The following is a 19,943-nucleotide window of genomic DNA, read 5'->3' on the forward strand; positions in this document are numbered from 1 at the left end:
TTTCACTTTTCACTTTTATTAACTTTTAATAAATACATTTCAGGGCGTAAATATTTTTCTGGTTATCACTTGGTTATGTCTCATATGTGTTGATAAGTGCTTTTATTGCTTTTCTGTTTAAAAGTTCATATTTTCAGTTAAACATTTTCATTCATTTAAGGTTGTACTGGAGTTCTTGCTGTTTTAGTTTCTATGGGTATGGAATTTCAAAATGTGAATGTAGAATTCTACTCCTTTTCCTTTCTGTTTAATTATTGTGGACTTTATGACGTTATTTTAGATCTTTTGAAATCTTTTTGGACTTGTATATTTGGTTTTGTACATGTTTTGTATATAATAAATAATGTATACTCTATATATTTATATGTATGTATAAATAAATTATGTATGTGCTAGAACAGATTTACTATATGTACATTATGCAGATATTCTACATACTTTATCACCTACCCAATTTATCCATTTTTAAAGTGAGATACTTTTTCTATGAGTGTAGATTTGTCTATTTTTCCTAATAATTATGTTAGTTTTTGATTCCTAGATTTTAAAGCTGTCTTTTTAATTTATTTCTTGCATCGTATTTTGATTTATCTTATCTGCTGAGAGTAGTATGTACTGGGTTTTGTTCTGCAGTTTTTGTCATCGTGGTGTGATGCCGTCATCAGGAAGGGAGTTTCACCAGGTCCACTTACAGTTGTTTTCACCTCCCTGTACTGCTTGTTCGATTCCTCCTCCCTGCTCCTCTTTCTTCCTTTCTCTTTTTTGTTGCTGTTGATAAAGGTTTTCTTACCCATTTTTCCCCCTAAAGTTGTATATTCTAAGCCTATTCTGTTGACTACTCTTAAAGTTTAAATAACATGTATTTTTTTAAGTTAGCATTTTTATTCTTCCACTTAGTTCAGATACTTTCTCTATTCCGTATCCATACCTTCAGAAATTTTACTTGTCTTTATTTAAAAAATGTTATTTTTTATGGTCTGTCCTGACCTAGATTTAATATGTTTGGCTGGTTTATTTGATCATGTTACTTGTTTTATCATTCTTCTGTCTCTTGGGAGGTAGACTTTTTTTTTCTCGACAGATAATTTCCATGGGTGTTTTAGAGACTTGATGAACTTTCTGAGTACTTGTATGTTGGAAAGTACATTCTTTTGCACTCATTTTGGAATGTTAATATTGCTGAATTTTAAATTATAAATTATAAATTACTTTTTTTCTCAACACTTTGGCTATCCTTCCTCTGTGTCCCGGGAGGTCCCATTTTGTTCCTGAGAAGTAGAAGATACGAGAGCTAGGCAGAGACTGTATTAGACCCTTGAAGAAAAAAAAAAGGAAATTGAATTTGATTCTAAATGCAGTGAGACACAGAGAAGGCTTTCAAAGTTTTTAAGCTGGAGAGAAATAGTATTTCATATGCTTTAAAAGCACTCAGCATTGCCTTATGGATAGTAGATTGAACGGGACAAAAATAAAAGCAGAGAGTTCGGTTACAAGGCTGGCTTCACCTCATATGGTAGCAGTGGACAAGCAAATTTAGAAAACTGAACCACAGAATTTGCTCAGGGAGTAGATTGAAGAATTCAATTGTGGAAGAATAGAGGATCCCATCTTTGACTTCACGGTTGGATAGCGGTACCTGTCACTGTAATGAGAATTGCTAGGACAGGGGAAATGAAGAGTTCTATTTGATTATATCAACTTTCATCCTTTTACTTTAAACCTGTGTCTTCGAATCTAAAATGTGTTTCTTGCGTATCATGGGTTTTCTTTCCTTTTTTTTAAATTGAAGTAACTATTAACATACAATGTTAGTTTCAGGTGTATAGCCTTGATCAGAATTACTGAATTCCGTGTACTACTCGTTGCTAAGTGTAGTCACTGTATTATCTATCATACAGTGTTGTTCCAGTATTGACTTTTCCTTACGTTGTACTTTTCATTTCTATGGTTTATTTTATAAGTGGAAGTTTTGATCTCTTAATCCCCTTATATCACCCATCCCCCCACCCGCCTCCCCTCTGGCAACCACCAGTTTTTTGGACTTAAGAGTCTATGTACACACACACACACACACACACACACACACACACACAGAGAACACATCTTGTTTATCCATTCATTTACGGACAGACACTTAGGTTGCTTTCATATTTTGCCCGTTTTAAATAATACTATAGTAAACATAGGGTGCATATATATTTTGAAACTGGTGTTCCTGTTTTACCCTGTAATGGAATTACTGGATCTTAAAGTATTTCTATTCCTAACAGCAGCTCACAGCGGTTCCCTTTTCTCTACATCCTTGCCAACACCTGTCAGTTGTCTTTTTGATAGTAGCCTTTGTGACTAGTGTAAAGTGATTGCTCATTGTGGTTTTGGTTTACATTTTCCTTACGATGCGTGTTGTTGGGTGTTCTTTTTTTTTTAAGTTTTTATTTATTTGTTTTATTAGAGCAGGGGGAGGGGCAAAGGGAGAGGGAGAGAATCTCCAACAGACTCCCTGCTGAGCACAGAGCCAAATGTGGGCTTCTACCCCACGACCCTGACATCATGGCCTGAGCTGAAATCAAGAGTTGGACCCTAAAGTTAGCCGTTTATGCACCCCCAGCTTCTTTTTAAGTATCTGCTGGGCATCTGTATGTCTCCTTTGGAAAAATATCTATTCAGATTTTCTGGTTATGTTTCAGTCAGGTTGAGGGCTTTTTGTTTTTTTGTTGTTGTTGTTGTTTTGGAGGGGGAGGGTGTTGAGTTGCATAATAACTTTATATATATTGGATATTAACCTCTTACCAAAAGTATCATTTACAGATGTCTTCTCTTATTCACTAGGTTGCTTTTTGTTTGTTGATGGCTTCCTTCACTGTGCAAAAGCTTTTTATTTTGGTGTATCAGTAACTGTATTTGGTACACCTATAGGCACAATAGTTTATTTTTTGCTTTTGTTTTCACTTGCCTGAGGAGACATAGCCATAAATATGTTGCTAAGGGCACTGTCAGAGAGATTACTGCCTATTTTATCTTTATTTTATTTTACCTTATTTTATTTTTCCAGTGTTCCAGAATTCATTGTTTATGCACCATACCCAGTGCTCCATGCAATACGTGCCCTCTTTAATACGCACCACGAGACTCCCCCAACCCCCCCAACCCCCTCCCCTCCAGAACCCTCAGTTTGTTTCTCAGAGTCCACAGTCTCTCATGCTTCATCTCCCCTTCCAATTTCCCCCAACTCACTTGTCCTCTCCACTTCCCAGTGTCCTCCGTGTAAGTGAAACCATATTGATAATTGACTCTCTTTGCTTGACTTATTTCACTCAGCATAATCTCCTGCAGTCCCGTCCATGTTGATACAAAAGTTGGGTATTCATCCTTTCTGATGGAGGCATAATACTCCATTGTATGTATAGGCCAAATCTTCTTTATCTATTTGTCTGTTGAAGGGCATCTTGGTTCTTTCTACAGTTTGGCAGCTGTGGCCATTGCTGCTATGAACATTGGGGTACAGATGGCCCTTCTTTTAACTGCATCTGTATCTTTGGGATAAATACTCAGTAGTGCAATTGCAGAGTCATAGGGTAGCTCTATTTTTAATTTCTTAAGGAATCTCCATGCTGTTTTCCAAAGTGGCTGCACCAACTTGCATTCCCACCAACAGTGTAAGAGGGTTCCCCTTTCTCCACATCCTCTCCAGTACATGTTGTTTCCTGTCTTGTTGATTTTGGCCATTCTAACTGCTGTAATGTGGTATCTCAATGTGGTTTTCATTTGAATCTCCCTGATGGCTGATGATGATGAACATTTTTTCATGTGTCTGCTAGCCATTTGTATGTCGTCTTTGGAGAAATGTCTTTCATGTCTTCTGCCCATTTTTTGACGTGATTATCTATTTTGGGGGTGTTGAGTTTGAGTTCCTTATAGATCTTGGATATCAGCCCTTTGTCTGTAGTGTCATTTGTGAATATCTTCTCCCATTCCATGGTTGCCTCTTTGTTTTGTTGACTGTTTCCTTTGCTCTGCAGAAGCTTTTGATCTCGATGAAGTGTCCAAAGTTGATTTTCGCTTTTCTTTTGCCTTTGGAGACTCGTCTTGAAAGAAGTTGCCGTGGCCAGTGTCGAAGAGGTTACTGCCTATGTTCTTCTCTAGGATTTTGATAGATTCCTGCCTCACGTTGAGGTCTTTTATCCATTTTGAGTTTACCTTTGTGTATGGTGTAAGAGAAAAGTCAAGTTTCATTCTTCTATACATAGCTGTCCAATTTTCCCAGCACCATTTTATTGAAGAGACTTTTTTCCACTGTATATTTTTTCCTGCTTTGTCGAAGGGTATTTGACCATAGAGCTGCGGGTCCATATTTGGGCTCTCTACTCTGTTCCACTGGTCTGTGCATCTGTTTTTTTTTTTTTTTTTTTTTGCCAGTACCATGCTGTCTTGGTGATCACAGCTTTGCAGTAAAGCTTGAAATCAGGCAACATGATGCCTATTTTATCTTACAGAAGTTATGTGGTATTCAGGTCTCACATTTAGGTCTTTAATCCATTTTTAGTTTATTTTTGTGCATGGTCTAAGAAAGTGGTCCAGTTTCATCCTTTTGCATCTAACTATCAAGTTTTTCAGCATTTATTGAAAAGATTGTTTTTTCCTTTTGTATATTATTGCCTCCTTTGTTGTAGATTGACTTTATAGGTGTGGGTTTATTTCCAGGCTCTCTATATACTGTTGATGATCTATATGCCTATTTATCAACTCGTACCATGCTGTTTTGACTACTATAACTTTGGAGTATATCTTGAAATCTGTGATTGAGATACCTCCAGGTTTGTTCTTTCTCAAAAATTTTTGGCTATTCAGAATATTTTGTGTTTCCATACAAATTTTAGTATTATTTGTTAAAGTTCTGTGAAAAATGCTCTTGATATTTTGATAAGGATTGTATTGAATCTGTAGGTTGTTTGGGATAGTTTAAACATTTTAATGGTATTCTTCCATGAGCGTGGTATATCTTCCCATTTGTTTGTTTCACTTGGTTTCTTCCATCAGTGTCTTAGAGTTTTCTGAGTATAAGGCTTTTACCTCCTTGGTTGAATTTATTCCTAGGTATTTTATATTTTGGGGGTACAGTAATACATGGGATTGTTTTCTTAATTTCCATTTTTGCTATTTTATTATGAGTGTGTAGAAATACCACACATTTCTTTATCCTGCAGTATTATTGAATTCTTTTATCAGTTTGAACAGTTTTTTGGTGGAGACTTTAGGGCTTTTTATATATAGTATACCATCTGCAAATAGTGACAGTTTTACTACTTTTACCAGTTTGGATATCTTTTAAATATTTTTCTTGTCTGATTGCTGCATCTAGGACTTCGTGTATTACGTTGAATAGAAGTGGTAGTAGTGGATGTCCTTTTCTTGTTCTTAATCCTAGAGGAAAAGCTTTCAGTTTTTCATCATTGAGTATGATGTAGATGTGGGCTTTTCATTTATAGCCTTTATTATGTTGAGGTATGTTTCGCTCTAAACAATGAATGGATATTGTATTTTGTCAAATGCTTTTTCTGCATGAATTGAGATGATGATATGATTTTTATCCTTCTTGTTAATGTGATGTGTTACATTGGTTTGTGAATATTGAACCATCCTTACATCCCCTGAAAAACTTGAGCTTGGTCCTGGTGAATGATCCTTTTAATGTATTGTTGAATTTGGATTGTTCATACTTCGATGAAGATTTTGCATCTATATTCATCAGATACTGGCCTGTAGTTTTTTTGTGTGTTGGTAGTCTCTTTGTCTGATTTTAATATTCATGTAATGCTCCTCTTAAAGGATGAATTTGGACTTTTTCTTTCCTTTTCCATTTTTTGGAATAGTTTGAGAAGAATACATACCACCTTTTTTTTTTTTTTAAGATTTTATTTATTTATTTGACAGAGATCACAAGTAGGCAGAGAGGCAGGCAAAGAGAGAGGAGGAAGCAGGCTCCCTGCAGAGCAGAAAGCCTGATGTGGGGCTCGATCCCAGGACCCTGAGATCATGACCTGAGCTGAAGGCAGAGGCTTAAACCACTGAGCCACTCAGGCACCCCCATATCACCTTTTCTTTAAATGTTTGGTACATTTCACTTGTGAAATCATTTTGTCCTGGACTTGTTATGCTGGGAGATTTTTGAGTAGTGATTCAATTTCACTACTAGTTTTTGGTTTGTTTTGTTTAAATTTTTTGTTTCTTCCTTATTCAGTTTTGGGAGATTATATGTTTCTGGAATTTATCCATTTCTTCTAGATTGTCCACTTTGTTGGCCTATAATTCTTCATAATATTTTCTTTTTTTTAAAAGATTTTATTTATTTGACAGAGATTACAAGTAGGCAGAGAGGCAGGCAGAGAGAGACGCTGAGCAGAGAGCCTGATGCGGGACTTGATTCCAGGACCCTGGGATCATGACCTGAGCTGAAGGCAGAGGCTTTAACCCACTGACCCACCCAGGTGCCCCAATATTTTCTTATTTGTGTTTCTGTAGTGTCAGTTATTTCTTTTCCTTCATTTCAAATCGTATGTATTTGGGTCCTCTCCCTTTTTTATTTCTTCATGAGTCTGGCTGAAAGGTCATTAATTTTGTTTATCTTTTCAAGGAACCAACTATTGGTTTCTTTTATCTTTCTTTTAGTCCATTTTTCATTTATTTATGCTTTAATCTTTATTATTTTCTTCCTTTACCTAGCTTTAAGCTTGCTTTGCTCTTCTTCTAGCTTCTTTGAATTTAAGGTTAGATTGTTTGAGATTTTCCTTGTGGAGATAGGCCAGTATTACTATAAAATTCCCTCTTAGAACTGCTTTTACTGCATCCCAAAGATTTTGGCTCACTGTATTTCCATTTTCATTTGTCTCCATGTATTTTTTTGTTGTCTTTAATTTCTTGGTTGACCCATTCATTGTTTTTTGTTTTTTTTTTTTAAATTTTCTTTCTTTATTTGACAGAGAGAGAAATCACAAGTAGGCAGAGAGGCAGGCAGAGAAAGAAGGGGAAGCAGGCTCGCCACTGAGCAGAGAGCCCAATGTGGGGCTCGATCCCAGGACTCTGGGATCATGACCCGAGCCGAAGGCAGAGGCTTTAACCCACTGAGCCACCCAGGTGCCCCTGACCCATTCATTATTGAATAGCATTTTGTTTAACCTCCATGCATTTGTGTTCTTTCCAGATTTTTCTTGTAATTGGTTTCTAGTTTTATATCCTTGTGGTCAGAAAAGGTGCTTGATAGGATTTTAGTCTTCTTAAATTTATTGAGACATGTTTTGTGGCCTAATGTGATCTGTTCTGGAGAATGTTCCATATGCACTTGAAAAGAATGTGTTTTCTATTTTGGGATGTAATGTTATGTTTTGTGTATATTTGTCAGATCCATCTAATCTAAATGATCATAGCTGCTGTTTCCTTTTTGTTGTTTGGTCTCCACGATCTTTCCATTGATTTAAGTGGGGTGTTAAAGTCCTTTATTATTGTATTTCACACTTTGTTAATATTTACTTTATGTATTTAGGTGCTCCTGTGTTGGGTGCTTACATATTTACAATTGTTACATCTTGTTGGACTGATCACTTTATCATTATGTGGTACTTTTCTTTGTCTCTTGCTTCTGTTTTATTGTCTGTTTTGTCTTATATACCTATTGGTACTCTTGCCTTTTTTTTTTTTTCCTGCTTCATTTGCATGGGATATCTTTTCCATCCCTCATTTCAGTCTGTGTGTCTTGAGGTCCGAGATGAGTCTCTTGAAGGAAGTATATATATATGGGTCTTGGTTGTTTTTTTTTTAATCCATTTAGTCATTCTCTGTCTTTTGATTAGAGCATTTAATCCATTTACATTTGAAGTAATTATAGATAGGTGTGTACTTATTGCCATTTTTTTTTTTATCGTCTTCTGCTTTCGGTAGCTCCTCTGTTCATTTCGTCTCTTACCATATGGTTGAAAGCTTTCTTTAGTGTTATGCCTGTATTCCTTTCTGGGTTATTTTGTGTGTGTCTATTTTATGTTTTTGATTTGTGGTTATCACTGGGCTCATATATAACATCTTATGTCTGTAGCAATCTATCTTAAGTTGATAGTTGCTTAAGTTTGAACACATTCTAAAGTCACTACATTTTTACTTCCATCTCCACATTTTTTGTGTATGATGTCATACTTTACATTTTTGTATTTTGTGTATCCCTTGACTAAGTTTTGTCGGTATAATTAATTTTAGTATTTGTTGTTTTAAAAACTGGCTTTATAAGTGATTTATCAAGGCCACCTGGGTGGCTCAGTTAGGTGTCTGCCTTTGGCTTAGGTCATGATCTCAGCGTCCTGGGATCAAGCCCCAAGTGGGGTTCCCTGTTCAGCCTGGAGTCTGATTCTCCCTCTGCCTCTGCTCTTCCCCGCTTACTGCTTACTTACTCATTCACTCTCTCTCTCTCAAATAAATGACAGATCTACTACCTTTCGTATATGTTTGCTTTTAACTCTGAGACTTTTTTCCTTTAATAATTTTCTTCGAATTATGGGCTTGTCTTTGCACTTAAAGAGCTTCCTTTGGGGGCGCCTGGGCTCAGTGGGTTGAGCCTCTGCCTTTGGCTCCTTGGGATTGAGCCCCGGCGTAGGGCTCTCTGCTCAGCAGGGAGCCTGCTTCCTCCTCTCTCTCTTCCTGCCTCTCTGCCTACTCTGATCTTTCTCTCTGTCAAATAAATAAAAATAAACTCTTTAAAAAAAAAAGCTTCCTTTAAATTTAATGATGAACTCATCTAACTTTGTTTGGGAAAGTCTCTCTATTCTAAATGATAACCTTGCTGGGTAGAGTTTTCTTAGTTGTGATTCTTATCTTTTCAGCACTTAGACTATATCAGTGATGCACCCTCTTAGCCTGAAAAGTTTCTGCTGAAAAATCATCTGATCGTCTTATGGCGTTTCTCTAGTGTGTAACTGTTGTTTCTTGCTCCTTTAAAATTTCTCCTCATAAAAAATAATTATTTATCTGGGTGTGGTCCTCCTTGGGTTCATTTTGTTTAGGGGCTGTCTGTGCTTCCTAGGCTTGGATGTCTGTTTCCTTCCCAGATTAGGACATTTTTCAGCTAGTATTTTTTAAAATGAGTTTTCTGCCCCCTTTGCTCTCTCTTCTCTTTCTGTGATCCCTATAATGTGCATATTAAGCCTGATGATGCTGCTGAGTTCCTTTAATCTGTTCTCATTTTTTAGTATTATTTTCTCTTTTTGATATTCAGCTTGGCTGCTTTCCATTCCCTGTTCCCCAGATCACTGATAGATTCTTCTGTGTCTTCTAATCTGCTGTCGATTCCCTTAGTATATATATTTTTAATTTTGGTTATTAAATTCTTCTGCTCTGATTCTATATTTTCTTTGTTGAAGTTCTCAATGAGATCATCTACTCTTTTCTGACATCTCAATTCCTGTGACTATTATTTTGAATTCTTTATTAGGTATATTTTTACCTCCATTTCACTTAGCTCTTTTACTGTGATTTTTGTCTTGTACTTTCATTTGAGATATATTACTGTCTCATTTTGCCTGACTCTGTGTTTGTTTCTGTTAGGTAGCTAGCTGCATCTCCTCGTTGTGGTAGTCAGGGCCTTGAGTAAAAGAGGTCCTGTGGTACCCTGTCGTACTTGCCCTCTCTGGTCTCCAGAGTTGCCCTCTGTGTGGGCTGCATATATCCTGCTCTTGAGGCTGAAACACTGTTGCCTTCAGCCTAGCTGCCTGTTATGACCCAAAGTATGTGCTGTGGGTGCACTAGGCAGGGTTTGGTCTCTGCTGTTGAGAGGCCTGAGGTTGCCTCAGGCTTGTTGGTGGGCAGGGCTGGCCATTAGCCTACGAGTCTCTCATTCGCCTCTCTGCCGTAGTTGCAGGAGCATCAAAGGGCACAGCTTGCTCCCTGCCCAGCCAGCTGCGGGTCTGAGCCACTGGAACTGCAGGTGTGCCAGTGTGTGGGGTTATCTCCCCCTCCCCAGGGCAGGAGTCACTTTAGAGTGGCACCAGTATCTGCTGGGGGCGCCTCCAGGGCGTGGCGAGGCAGGAGCAGTGCTTTGGATGGCTGCGTTCTCGGGGGAATGCTTGGGTGGAGCACATGACGCTGGCGAGAGAGATGGGAGAGGGGCAGCTCCGGCTTCTACAAGCGTCCGGCTGTGTCAGCTGGTGGAGTAAAAGAGAAGCGGCATCTGCCAGCACTTTTGCTCCTGGAGAACTCTCCTGAAGATTCCTGTCCCTTTGCACATTCTAAGATGAGCCAGTAAATCCCCTTCATTTATACCCCAGCTGGTTTTCAGACTGCGGCTCTGGGCTGCCTCACAGAGCTCCTAGTTTCGCCGGCTCTTTAAGGGCAGCAGCTGAGTTTTCTCTTGCCCTCTGCTTCTTTCATATCCAAGTCCCGCTGCTTTTCCAAGCCCGGTGTTGCGGGATTCGTCTTCCCAGTGCAGGCGCCTGCTGCCGGGATTGCCCGCTGTGGGGTCTGAGCCTCTCACTTCTCCGTACTTGTAGTGTCCCTCCTGTTCGTGGTTCTTAACCTCCAGGGCTTCACTTTCCAGTAGTGTCTCCGTCCTTCCTCTCCTCCATGCGGCCTCCTCTTTACAGTTGACCGGGGAGGGTCTGTTCTGCTCACCTGTAGATTGTTGTCAGGGTTAGTTGTAGAGTCGTAGCTGTTACCTTGTGTCCACGGGAGGAGGTGAACTCAGGATCCTCCTACTTAGCCATCTTCTGTATCCATTTTGCCTCTCCCTGTCTTTACATTGGACTGTTAAAATCATTGACATTTGATGTGATTCCTGACGAAGGTAGCATTTACGTTAGCCATTTTGCTCATTTGTTTTAAGTGTCTTAGGACTTTTTTGTTCCTCTGGTTCTCCGTTATTACTTTATATTAAATGTTTTCTGTTGTACCATTTTAATTCCCTTGTTTCTTACACTGTGTATTTTCTTAGTGGCTGCCTTTAGAATAACAGTATCTTATAACAATCTGGTTCATAGACTGACTTGATTTCAGTAGCATGCACACTTTGTCCCTATATAGCTCCATTCCATTCTCCCTGCTTTGTGTTCTTCCTGTCCTACAAATTGTATTTTAATTATTATAGGCCTATCAGCACAGCTTTTATCATTATTTTTTCATATAGTTTTGTTTTGGTAACAATAATGTTTGATTCTCTGGCACCAACCAACTGTCTTACAATTCAATTCAATTCTGATACTAACTGCCTGGAATTAGAGCAGACTCTACAAGTTAGCCAGACAGCCCTTCCTTCCTACATAAGTCTCAAGGACCCGGGATACAGGTTACCTGCACTTTGGCCTGACTTGGCTACAAATTCAGGGGTTCCCACATCCCCTCTTCAGGTTTGGGACTTGCTACATCGACTTGTAGAACTCAGGAGAATGTTATACTTAGCGATTACCAGTTTATTATAAAGGATGCAACTCAGTAACCCCCAAAGGGAAGAGATGCACAAGGCAAGGTATGGGAGATAGTGTTCAGAGCTTTCTTTCCCTCTTCTGGGTGCATCACCTTCCTAGAATATTGACCTGTTCTCCAAACCAGAAGCTCCAGAACCTTATCGTTTAGGATTTTTAATGTTTCATTACGTAGGCATGATTGATTAAATTTTTTGGCCACTGGTAAATGAACTTATAATCTTCAGTTCTTTCCCCCTCCTTGAGGTCAGGAGGTGGGGATAAAAGTTCCAGCCTTCTGTTCCATGTGCTTGATCTTCCTGAAGCCAGTCTCCATTTTCAAACTCTCGAGGGGGCCCTTCCAGGACTCCTCTTATTAGCGTAAAATCAGGCGTGATCAAAAGTGCCTGGGTGCTTGGTATGGATAGCAAAAGCTGCTTCTGTCACTCAGGAGATTCTAAGGGTTTTAAGAACTCCAGGCCAGGGACCAGGGACTAAGAAAATAAATATTTTATATTAATACCACAGCAGTTGTCTTTTAAGTCAGATAAGAGAGAAAAAGTGACAAACGAGATACAGTTTTACTCCCTTTGACATTAACTGTGTAGTTGCCTTTACTGATGCTCTTTGCGCAGCGTCCGGTTATTCTCCAGTGTCCTTTCATTCTGGCACGAAAGACTAGGCTTTCTCGAAGGGTGCTCCTGCTACTGACGAATTCAGTTCTTGTTTATCTCGCAGTGTCTTAAGTTATGCTTTGTTTCTGAAGGATCGTTTCCACTGGATAGAGAATTCTTGTTCTTTTTTCCCAGCACTTTGAATGTGACATTCCGCTGGTCTCTAGCTTCCCTGGTTTCTGATGAGGAGTCCGCTTTTAATCTTATTGGGAATCCCTTGTACGTGATGAGTTACTTTTTTTCTTGCTTTCGGTGTTTTTTCCACAGTTAACTATGATGGTCTTCAGTGTGACTCTCCTTTAAGTTTATCCTGCTGTGAAGTTATTTAGCTTCTGGGGCATGCAGATTAATGTTTCAGATCCAAGCTGTGGGAATTCTGGGGTTGTTAGTTTCCTCAGATATTCATCCTGCCTTTTTCTCTTCTCCTGACACTCCTGTTCTGCATAGTTTGATATACAGTGGTATACTTTGTTACACATTTTATTCATTTTTTTTCTTTTCATCAGACTGGATAATCTCAAGTGACCGATCTTCAGGTTTCCTTTGTTTTACCTGTTCAGATCTCTTTAGCCTCACTAGTGAATCTTATTTCAGTTATTGTACTTTTCAACTCCACAATTTCTAGTTTGCTCTTTTTTATACTTTTTTCCTCTGTTGATATTCACTATTCAATGAGACACTGTTCTCTTCCTTTCCTTTAGTTCTTTAGACATGGTTTTCTTTAGTTGATTGAACATTCTTTTTTTTTTTTTTTTAAGATTTTATTTATTTATTTGACAGAGATCACAAATAGGCAGAGAGGCAGGCAGAGAGAGAGAGAGGAGGAAACAGGCTCCCTGCAGAGTAGAAAGCCCGATGTGGGGCTCGATCCCAGGACCCTGGGATCATGACCTGAGCCGAAGGCAGACGCTTAACCCACTGAGCCACCCAGGCGCCCCAGTTGATTGAACATACTTAAAATAGCTGTTTTAAAGTCTTTACTTCGTAAGTCTATTTCTGGGCTTCCTCAGGGATATTTTCTATTGGCTGCTTTTTTTCCAGTGTATGGCCCATACTTTTGTTGAAAATGTTGTAATTTTTGTTGAAACTGGCATTTTAAGTAACATGATGTGGCAACTTTGAATCAGTTGTCCTTCTCTCCCCAGGCTTCTTGTCCCCGTTTGTTTAGTTACTTTCCTAACTAATTCTTTGAAATTTGTATTTTTTGTTGTATGTGACTATTGAAGTCTCTGCTGAATTAGTGTACTGGTCAGATGTTTCTTTAAATGACTGCAACCAGGATGTCTCCCTGTCTTTGTCGAGGATCTCCTCATACATGTTAGGTCACACCTTCAACACACAGCAGGGTAGTGTTTTTACTGTGTACCAAGATTCAGTAAGTGCTCTCTGAATTGTTGCAAGGTTTGGTTAATATCCAGTGCTAGTTTACAGCTCTGTTTTGGGTTTCACTTCCAATTTGCACATAGCCTCAAGGTGAAACATTCGTGTACGCAGAACCTTTGTGAGAGCTTAGGGTCTCTTCCAGTCTTGAGCATGTGCACAGTCCTAGACATGCACACTGTCTGCTCATACATGTAGCCTTCTAGATTTCCCCAGGAGTTTTCCACGTCTCACACAGGTGTCTCATTCTCCAGCTTTTTAAGTTTTTTGGGAAAGTTTATTGTTTACCACAACTGTTATTCCTCATGAAACAGCTGTGGTATTAAACATTTGCCACTGATTGTTTTTAGCAAATGCCTTCAGGGTAAAGGCTGCAAACTGTGGAGTCATGCCGAATAAAGATAGACCTTGTAGTAAGGTTTTCCAGAAGTGCAGATAGATCAGATAATGGTAGTTTTCTAAGAATGAGAACTTGAAACCTTTTTAACCTTGTTCTGGCCTCTCCAGTGGTTGTTATGTTGCTGATTTCACTTTAGTTGTGGGCCGCTGATTTTCAAGGCTGTCATGGAATTGGGGAAGGGAATGGGGCTTGTTCAGAATCCCACAAGATTTGCTGTTTTTACCAAGATTCAGGCATTTTTCTGGAATAAACAGTCTCCAGGTAATTATAAGCCTTTGATTAAATTCCGGAGTTCCAAAAAAGTTAATTTTGACAATTTTTGTCAATGTTTTCATTGCTTTTATGGAGGAGAGGATTTTCATAGTTTGATTTTGCCATTCCTGATGATGTCCAAATCTTTTCTATATCTACAGAAAATGTTGCTGGGATTGTAATAGGAATTGCATTAAACGTGTATATCAATTTGGGGAGAATTGAAATCTTTACTGGGTTGAGTCTTCCAATCTTTGAACACGGTATGTCTTCATTTATTTAGATATTTGATTTCTTCAGTGAGCGTTTTGTAGTTTTTAGCATACATGTCCTTTGTGTTTTGTGAGATTACACCTAAGTATTTCTTTTCCTTTCCTCTCTCCTTTTCAGAAATAGAGACCTTGGGATTTTCTGCATAGGCAAGCATGTCATGTACAAGTAGGGACGACTTTATTTTTTCTTTTCTGATTTGTATGCCTTTAATTTCTTGCCTTACTACACTGGCTAGAACTTCCAGCACTGTGTTGAATAAGAATGGCAGAAGTGGACATTCTTATCTTGTACTTGATCTTGTGAGGAAAGCAACTAGTTTTTTTCACCATTAAGTGTATTGTTAGCTGTAGGTTTCATATAGATTTTTTAAATCAAGTTTGGGAAGTTCCACTCTTCCCATGTTTCTGAGAGTATTTATATTGATTGAGTGTTGGATTTTGTTAAGTGCTTTTTTTTTTTTTTTTTTTGCATTTATCGATACGACAGTGTCCGTGTTCATCTTTAATTTTTTTTTTTTTTTAACCATCAAATAACCTTAAATCCCTGGAAATCCTTCTTGGCTGTGGCATATAAATATACTTTTATATATTGTTGAATTCTATTGACTAATAGTTTGTGTTTGTGAGGAATATTCTATAGTTTTGTTTTTATACTGTCTCTGCTTTTGGTATACTGTCAGAATACCAACTAGCTTTATAAAATGGGAAGTGTTCCCTCCTCTTCAGTTTTGCTTTTGGAAGAGATTGTGTAGAATTGGTGTTAATTCTTCTTTAAACATACCGAATAATTCTCAAATGACACTATCTGGGTTTTTGAGATTTCTTTTTTGGGGAGTTTTAAAATTATGAATTTTAATAGAGAGCTATTCAAATAATCTATTTCATATTCAGTGAGTTGTGGTAGCTAATATTTTTTGAGGAATTGGTCCATTGTGTCTAAATCGTCCAATTGTGTACATAAAGTTTCTTACTGTCCTTTTGATGTTTGTAGTGATACAGTGATACCCCTGTTGCATTCTTGATATTGTTAATTTCTGTCTTCTCCTTTTTGGGATGCGGGGGAGCCTTTCTAGAGATTTGTTCATTTTATTACTTTTTTTCAAAGAACCAGCTGTTGGTTTCATAGATTGTCTCTGTTTTTCCCCTTTTTAAATTTTATTGGTATCTGTTTGTATCTTTATTATTTCCTTTTTTCCTGCTTGATGTGGGTTTATTTGGTCCTTCTTCTGGGTTCTTGATCTGAGAGTTTTCCTCTTATATATGTACCTAATGCTATAAACTTTCTTTTCATCCCTGCTTTAGCTGTGTCCACCAATTTTGATATGTTGTATTTTAATTTTTGTTTGCTTTAATGTATTTTTTTCCCTTGCGACCACAGTTTTATCATCTCACCTATTGATGGACATTAAGGTTATTTCTGGTTTGGGGCTATTACCAATAAACTGGCATGAGTATTGTACAAGCTTTTGTATATAATATGTGCTTTCGTTTTTTATAATTTCCTAGGAGTAGAATATCATAGTAGGATATCAAAAATATCATAGTAAAATATAATATTTTGAAGAAATTGATAAGCTGTTTTCCAAAATGATTGTTAATAATTTATTGTAGGTGTAATTGATACAAGTTGACTTTTGATGGCGTGGAATTTTTAAAAAATGGTCCTCTACCGTAAGTAATTAGAGAAACACTGCTTAGAGTAGTCTTAGACTTAGGTAGCTACAATGACTCTCCTTACATTGTACAAGATAAAATGATTTGAGTACGGATAGAGTTAGGGTGATGGGTTGTAAAACAGGAATAGTACTCTGATCATAGCACTGATTTTAATTATGCTGTTCATGAAGTATGAGACAAAGTTATTAGCTGAGTGAGTAGAGGGCCTACAGCAATAAAGAACTGAGGAAGGGAGGAGGCCAAGCTGTGAACTCCTTTTAGAATGAGCTCACACATTTATTAGAGAAATGTAATAGGTTTGTCTGGTAGTTTTGAGTTCCTATTTAAGTTTTGTGGCCATGAATTCAAAGTGAGATGAGTTTTTGGAGAGTTTCTTCAATTAGTTCAGCTGCTTGGATACAGACACATAGAAGGCATATAGTTGGGTTTAATAGAGACTGCTTTTTTCCCTAGCTGATGTGACATAGGAATGGTAGAGGGTCAAGAGTCTTTGCAAGGGAATGGTTCTTGTGCTGGCTTGTAGAACTTTAGCAGATTAAAGAAAAGAAATGGAGGGGATAATGGATTGTGAAAAGATGGTAGGGTCACTGGATTGCAGGACCCTGTGGAGTCAAAGAATAGTTTGGATACTACAGTAAGTAAAATGGAAGTAAAGGGGACTGGAAGAATAGGATTGTAGAAATGGTTTTCAGGTATACAATTTGTGGTGCTTTACATGATCTGAAGTAAAACGGTAGGTAGCTGAGGAGGGGTTTAGGAAAAGATGGCTAAAGGAGAAGAAATCCAGGAACACAGAGGCCGAAGAGTTAGACTGTGGGACTTCAACATAGGGAGAGGAAAACAATTGGCATGCTAAATCAATGAATGGAGTGAGGAAGGGTTTTGAGGGTGAGCTAGTTAACACAGCAACAGAGATGATGGGTGGTAAAGCCCGATACCAGTCTTCAAGGGAAATTAAGTGGTGCTTACTTAATGGAGGATATAGTACAGTAGGGATTAATGAGGATTAACACCCTCCCCACCTCTGAAGGATTGTGGCAGGAGGTCACCTTAGAGAGGATTCTAGGGAGAATGTCTTTCAGGAATAGCCAAGTGTCAGAATAAGAGAGAACATTCATGGAAATTGAAGATAATGGGTGATCTAGGAGTTTGTACCTATGGTGTCTGATGTAAAACCCAAGTATGATGGAATTAGTCATGGAAGTTTTCTGGATGAGAACTGCACATGAATTCGAGTTCAGAAAACTTATCCAGCAGAATGGGGTCCCCTGGGCTGCTTCCCAGTTTTTTAAGTCAGGTACTCATACAGATTTCTTCAGTAGCCCCAGTGATTTTTGGTAGCTTGGTGGGTCTCTGTTTTGCTGGGAGAATAAAGGCTTTGTTTGCTACATTTCTTGTCCCCTTTTCATGGAGCCTTCTTCATGTGTTTGGTGATTTTTTTTTTTTTAAGATTTTTAAAAATTTATTTGGCAGAGAGCAAGCACAAGTAGGGGAGTAGCAGGAAGAAGGAGAGGGAGCAGCAGGCTCCTTGCTGAGAGGGGAGCAATCCTGGGATCATGACTTGAGATGAAGGTCAGATGCTTAACCACCGAGCCACCCAGCGCCCTGTGTCTGGTGATTCTTAATTCTGTCCCTATTTATTCCGATTGCCTTCGACCTCATGGGTTCCCTGGCTGGATACTGTGGCTTCTTGTCTCCTTCTTTCTTTTAGGTCCATTGAACATTGTTAACTTTCAATCACAGATATGTATTTTAACTTTCACTCTTTCTGCCTTCTGCCTGTTTGGTATAGGAGGGGGGATTTTGGATGTTCCAATTCATTTTCTTGACACTGTCAAAGTTAAAGTTTCAGAAAGGAGAAATTGGTACCAACCCAAATGTCCAACAGTAGGGAATGGGATGAAATGTGTCATAGCCATGTAACAGGACATTACACAGGTAACAAAATTTTGTTTTGCCAAGGACATGGGAGAAATGAGAAACTGCTCTCAATACATTTTTAGTGATACCATAAAACATATATGTTCCATGAAAAGATATAAGTAGATATTAAAATGTAAAGGTTTAAGGATACTAAGATTATAGATGATTATTTGTTAAAAGTTAGTGTGCTTTTCATATTTCCATATAATGAATTTGATCCTACTTTGGTAAGGGGGAGGGAGAAAGGGAGTAAATAGGACTTGGAGTGAAGGCAGCCTAACAGATTGTGTGATGTGTTATTATGAAATTGTACTTTTTACACAACTAGGATTCTAAACATGTATACTTTTGTGTATGCATGTTTGTCTTAAAGTCTTAACTTTTAGGTGGACTTTGTAAGGTTTTGATAGAAATCTACTGGCATCTTATATGACCTGTTTTTTTTTTTTTTTTTAACAATTTACCTTGAATATGTCACCAAATCTAAACATACAGTTGGAGGATTAATCTCAAAATATTAATTTCAAGTATTAGTAAATAATTTTGTTGAAAGAAAATAGTTTCAGGGGCACGTGGGTGTCTCAGTCCGTTAAGCGTCTGCTTTCGGCTCGGGTCATGATCCCGGGGTTCTGGGATCCATCCCAGCGTCAGGCTGCGTGCTCAGCGGGTGGTCCGCTTCCCCCTCTCTCTCTCCCTCTGCTTACTTGCTCTCACTTGCTCACTCTCTCAAATAAATAAAATCCTAAAAAAAAAAAGTTTGTCTAAAATTGGAAGTGACAAAACCTTTGTTATCATTTCTGTTATTACTGCTTTATTCAAAGTTTGTCATATACATATAAACGCTATTTTAATTGTCTTCTGGTGTGTGATACGAATTTATTTTCTGTCAGTATTTAGAAATCTGTGAATTGGCTTTACAAATATTTTGTTTATTGAGCAAATATTTAATAAGTGCTAACTATATGCTAAGCACTGCTCTCAGTACTTAGGATATTATTAGTGAACAAATAAAGATAACAGGTGATCTGGTAGGAGTAACACTCTGAATTACCGCAGAGTACCTTTTAGTTAGGAAAACACCCATGTTGTTAGGTTGTTTGCATTTTAAATACTATATTACTATAAAAGCCTTATAAAGCAAGAGAGAAAAAAACAGTCTCCTGTACCGTCCTTCTTTGTTTTATCAGATTGAGGAACTGCAGCAGGCATTAACGGTAAAACAGAATGAAGAACACGACCGCCAGAGGAGGATAAGTAACACTCGGAAGATGATAGAGGATTTGCAGAATGAACTGAAGACTGCAGAAAACTGTGAGAATCTTCAGCCGCACATTGATGCCATTACAAATGATCTGAGAAGAGTTCAAGATGAAAAGGCATTATGTGAAGGCGAGGTAATTGATAAGCGAGGAGAGAAGGAGAGCCTAGAGAAGGAGAGAAAGAGTAAGTTTTATGAAACTTAGGGTGAAGAGATGTTTATAAAATGGAGATCTATTTCTGTTGATGGCTTTCTTCTTTCCCTGGTACCATGTCTTTAGCTGCTCAAATCCCCTTGTTGAGGAAGCTCAGCTTGGTCTTTGCAAGTTATGCCTTAATCACCTATAAGTAGCATATACCGTGCTTTGTGACTGGCTAACCATTGCCTTATATATGTCAGATTATGACAGTTGATTTTAATTCTGGAAAAATGGTTTCCTTTACTTTCTTCACAGAGTCACTCACTATTATTTATCAGATCAAATTTAAGCTCTTCACTCTAGTTTTCAGAACCTTCCATTAGCTTTGCCCTTTTGAAATCTGTTCGATTTCATCTTTGCTCTTCTTTCCTATGGACCATGAAAATTGATTTATAACATTCTACAGATGGAAGAAGTTTTAAGTACTAACTACTCAGTGTGTACGACTAAGATCAGTAAAAAAGAAAACAACCCCCATT

General features: G+C 38.1%; 1 protein-coding gene across 4 annotated transcripts in view; it reads left to right on the forward strand.

Moving 5' to 3' along the window:
* SMC5 (structural maintenance of chromosomes 5) overlaps positions 1–19,943 on the forward strand; it is a 94,676-nt gene that overhangs the window by 32,661 nt on the left and 42,072 nt on the right. For all 4 annotated transcript variants that reach the window (XM_032866594.1, XM_032866596.1, XM_032866595.1 and 1 more), the window contains exon 9: positions 19,195–19,450. In XM_032866594.1, coding sequence (XP_032722485.1) covers positions 19,195–19,450 — 256 coding nt within the window. The remainder of the gene's footprint in view (positions 1–19,194; positions 19,451–19,943) is intronic.

Source organism: Lontra canadensis, unplaced genomic scaffold (assembly GCF_010015895.1).
Source record: "Lontra canadensis isolate GAN:19392208 unplaced genomic scaffold, GSC_riverotter_1.0 scaffold31, whole genome shotgun sequence".
Classification (NCBI taxonomy): Eukaryota; Metazoa; Chordata; class Mammalia; order Carnivora; family Mustelidae; genus Lontra; species Lontra canadensis.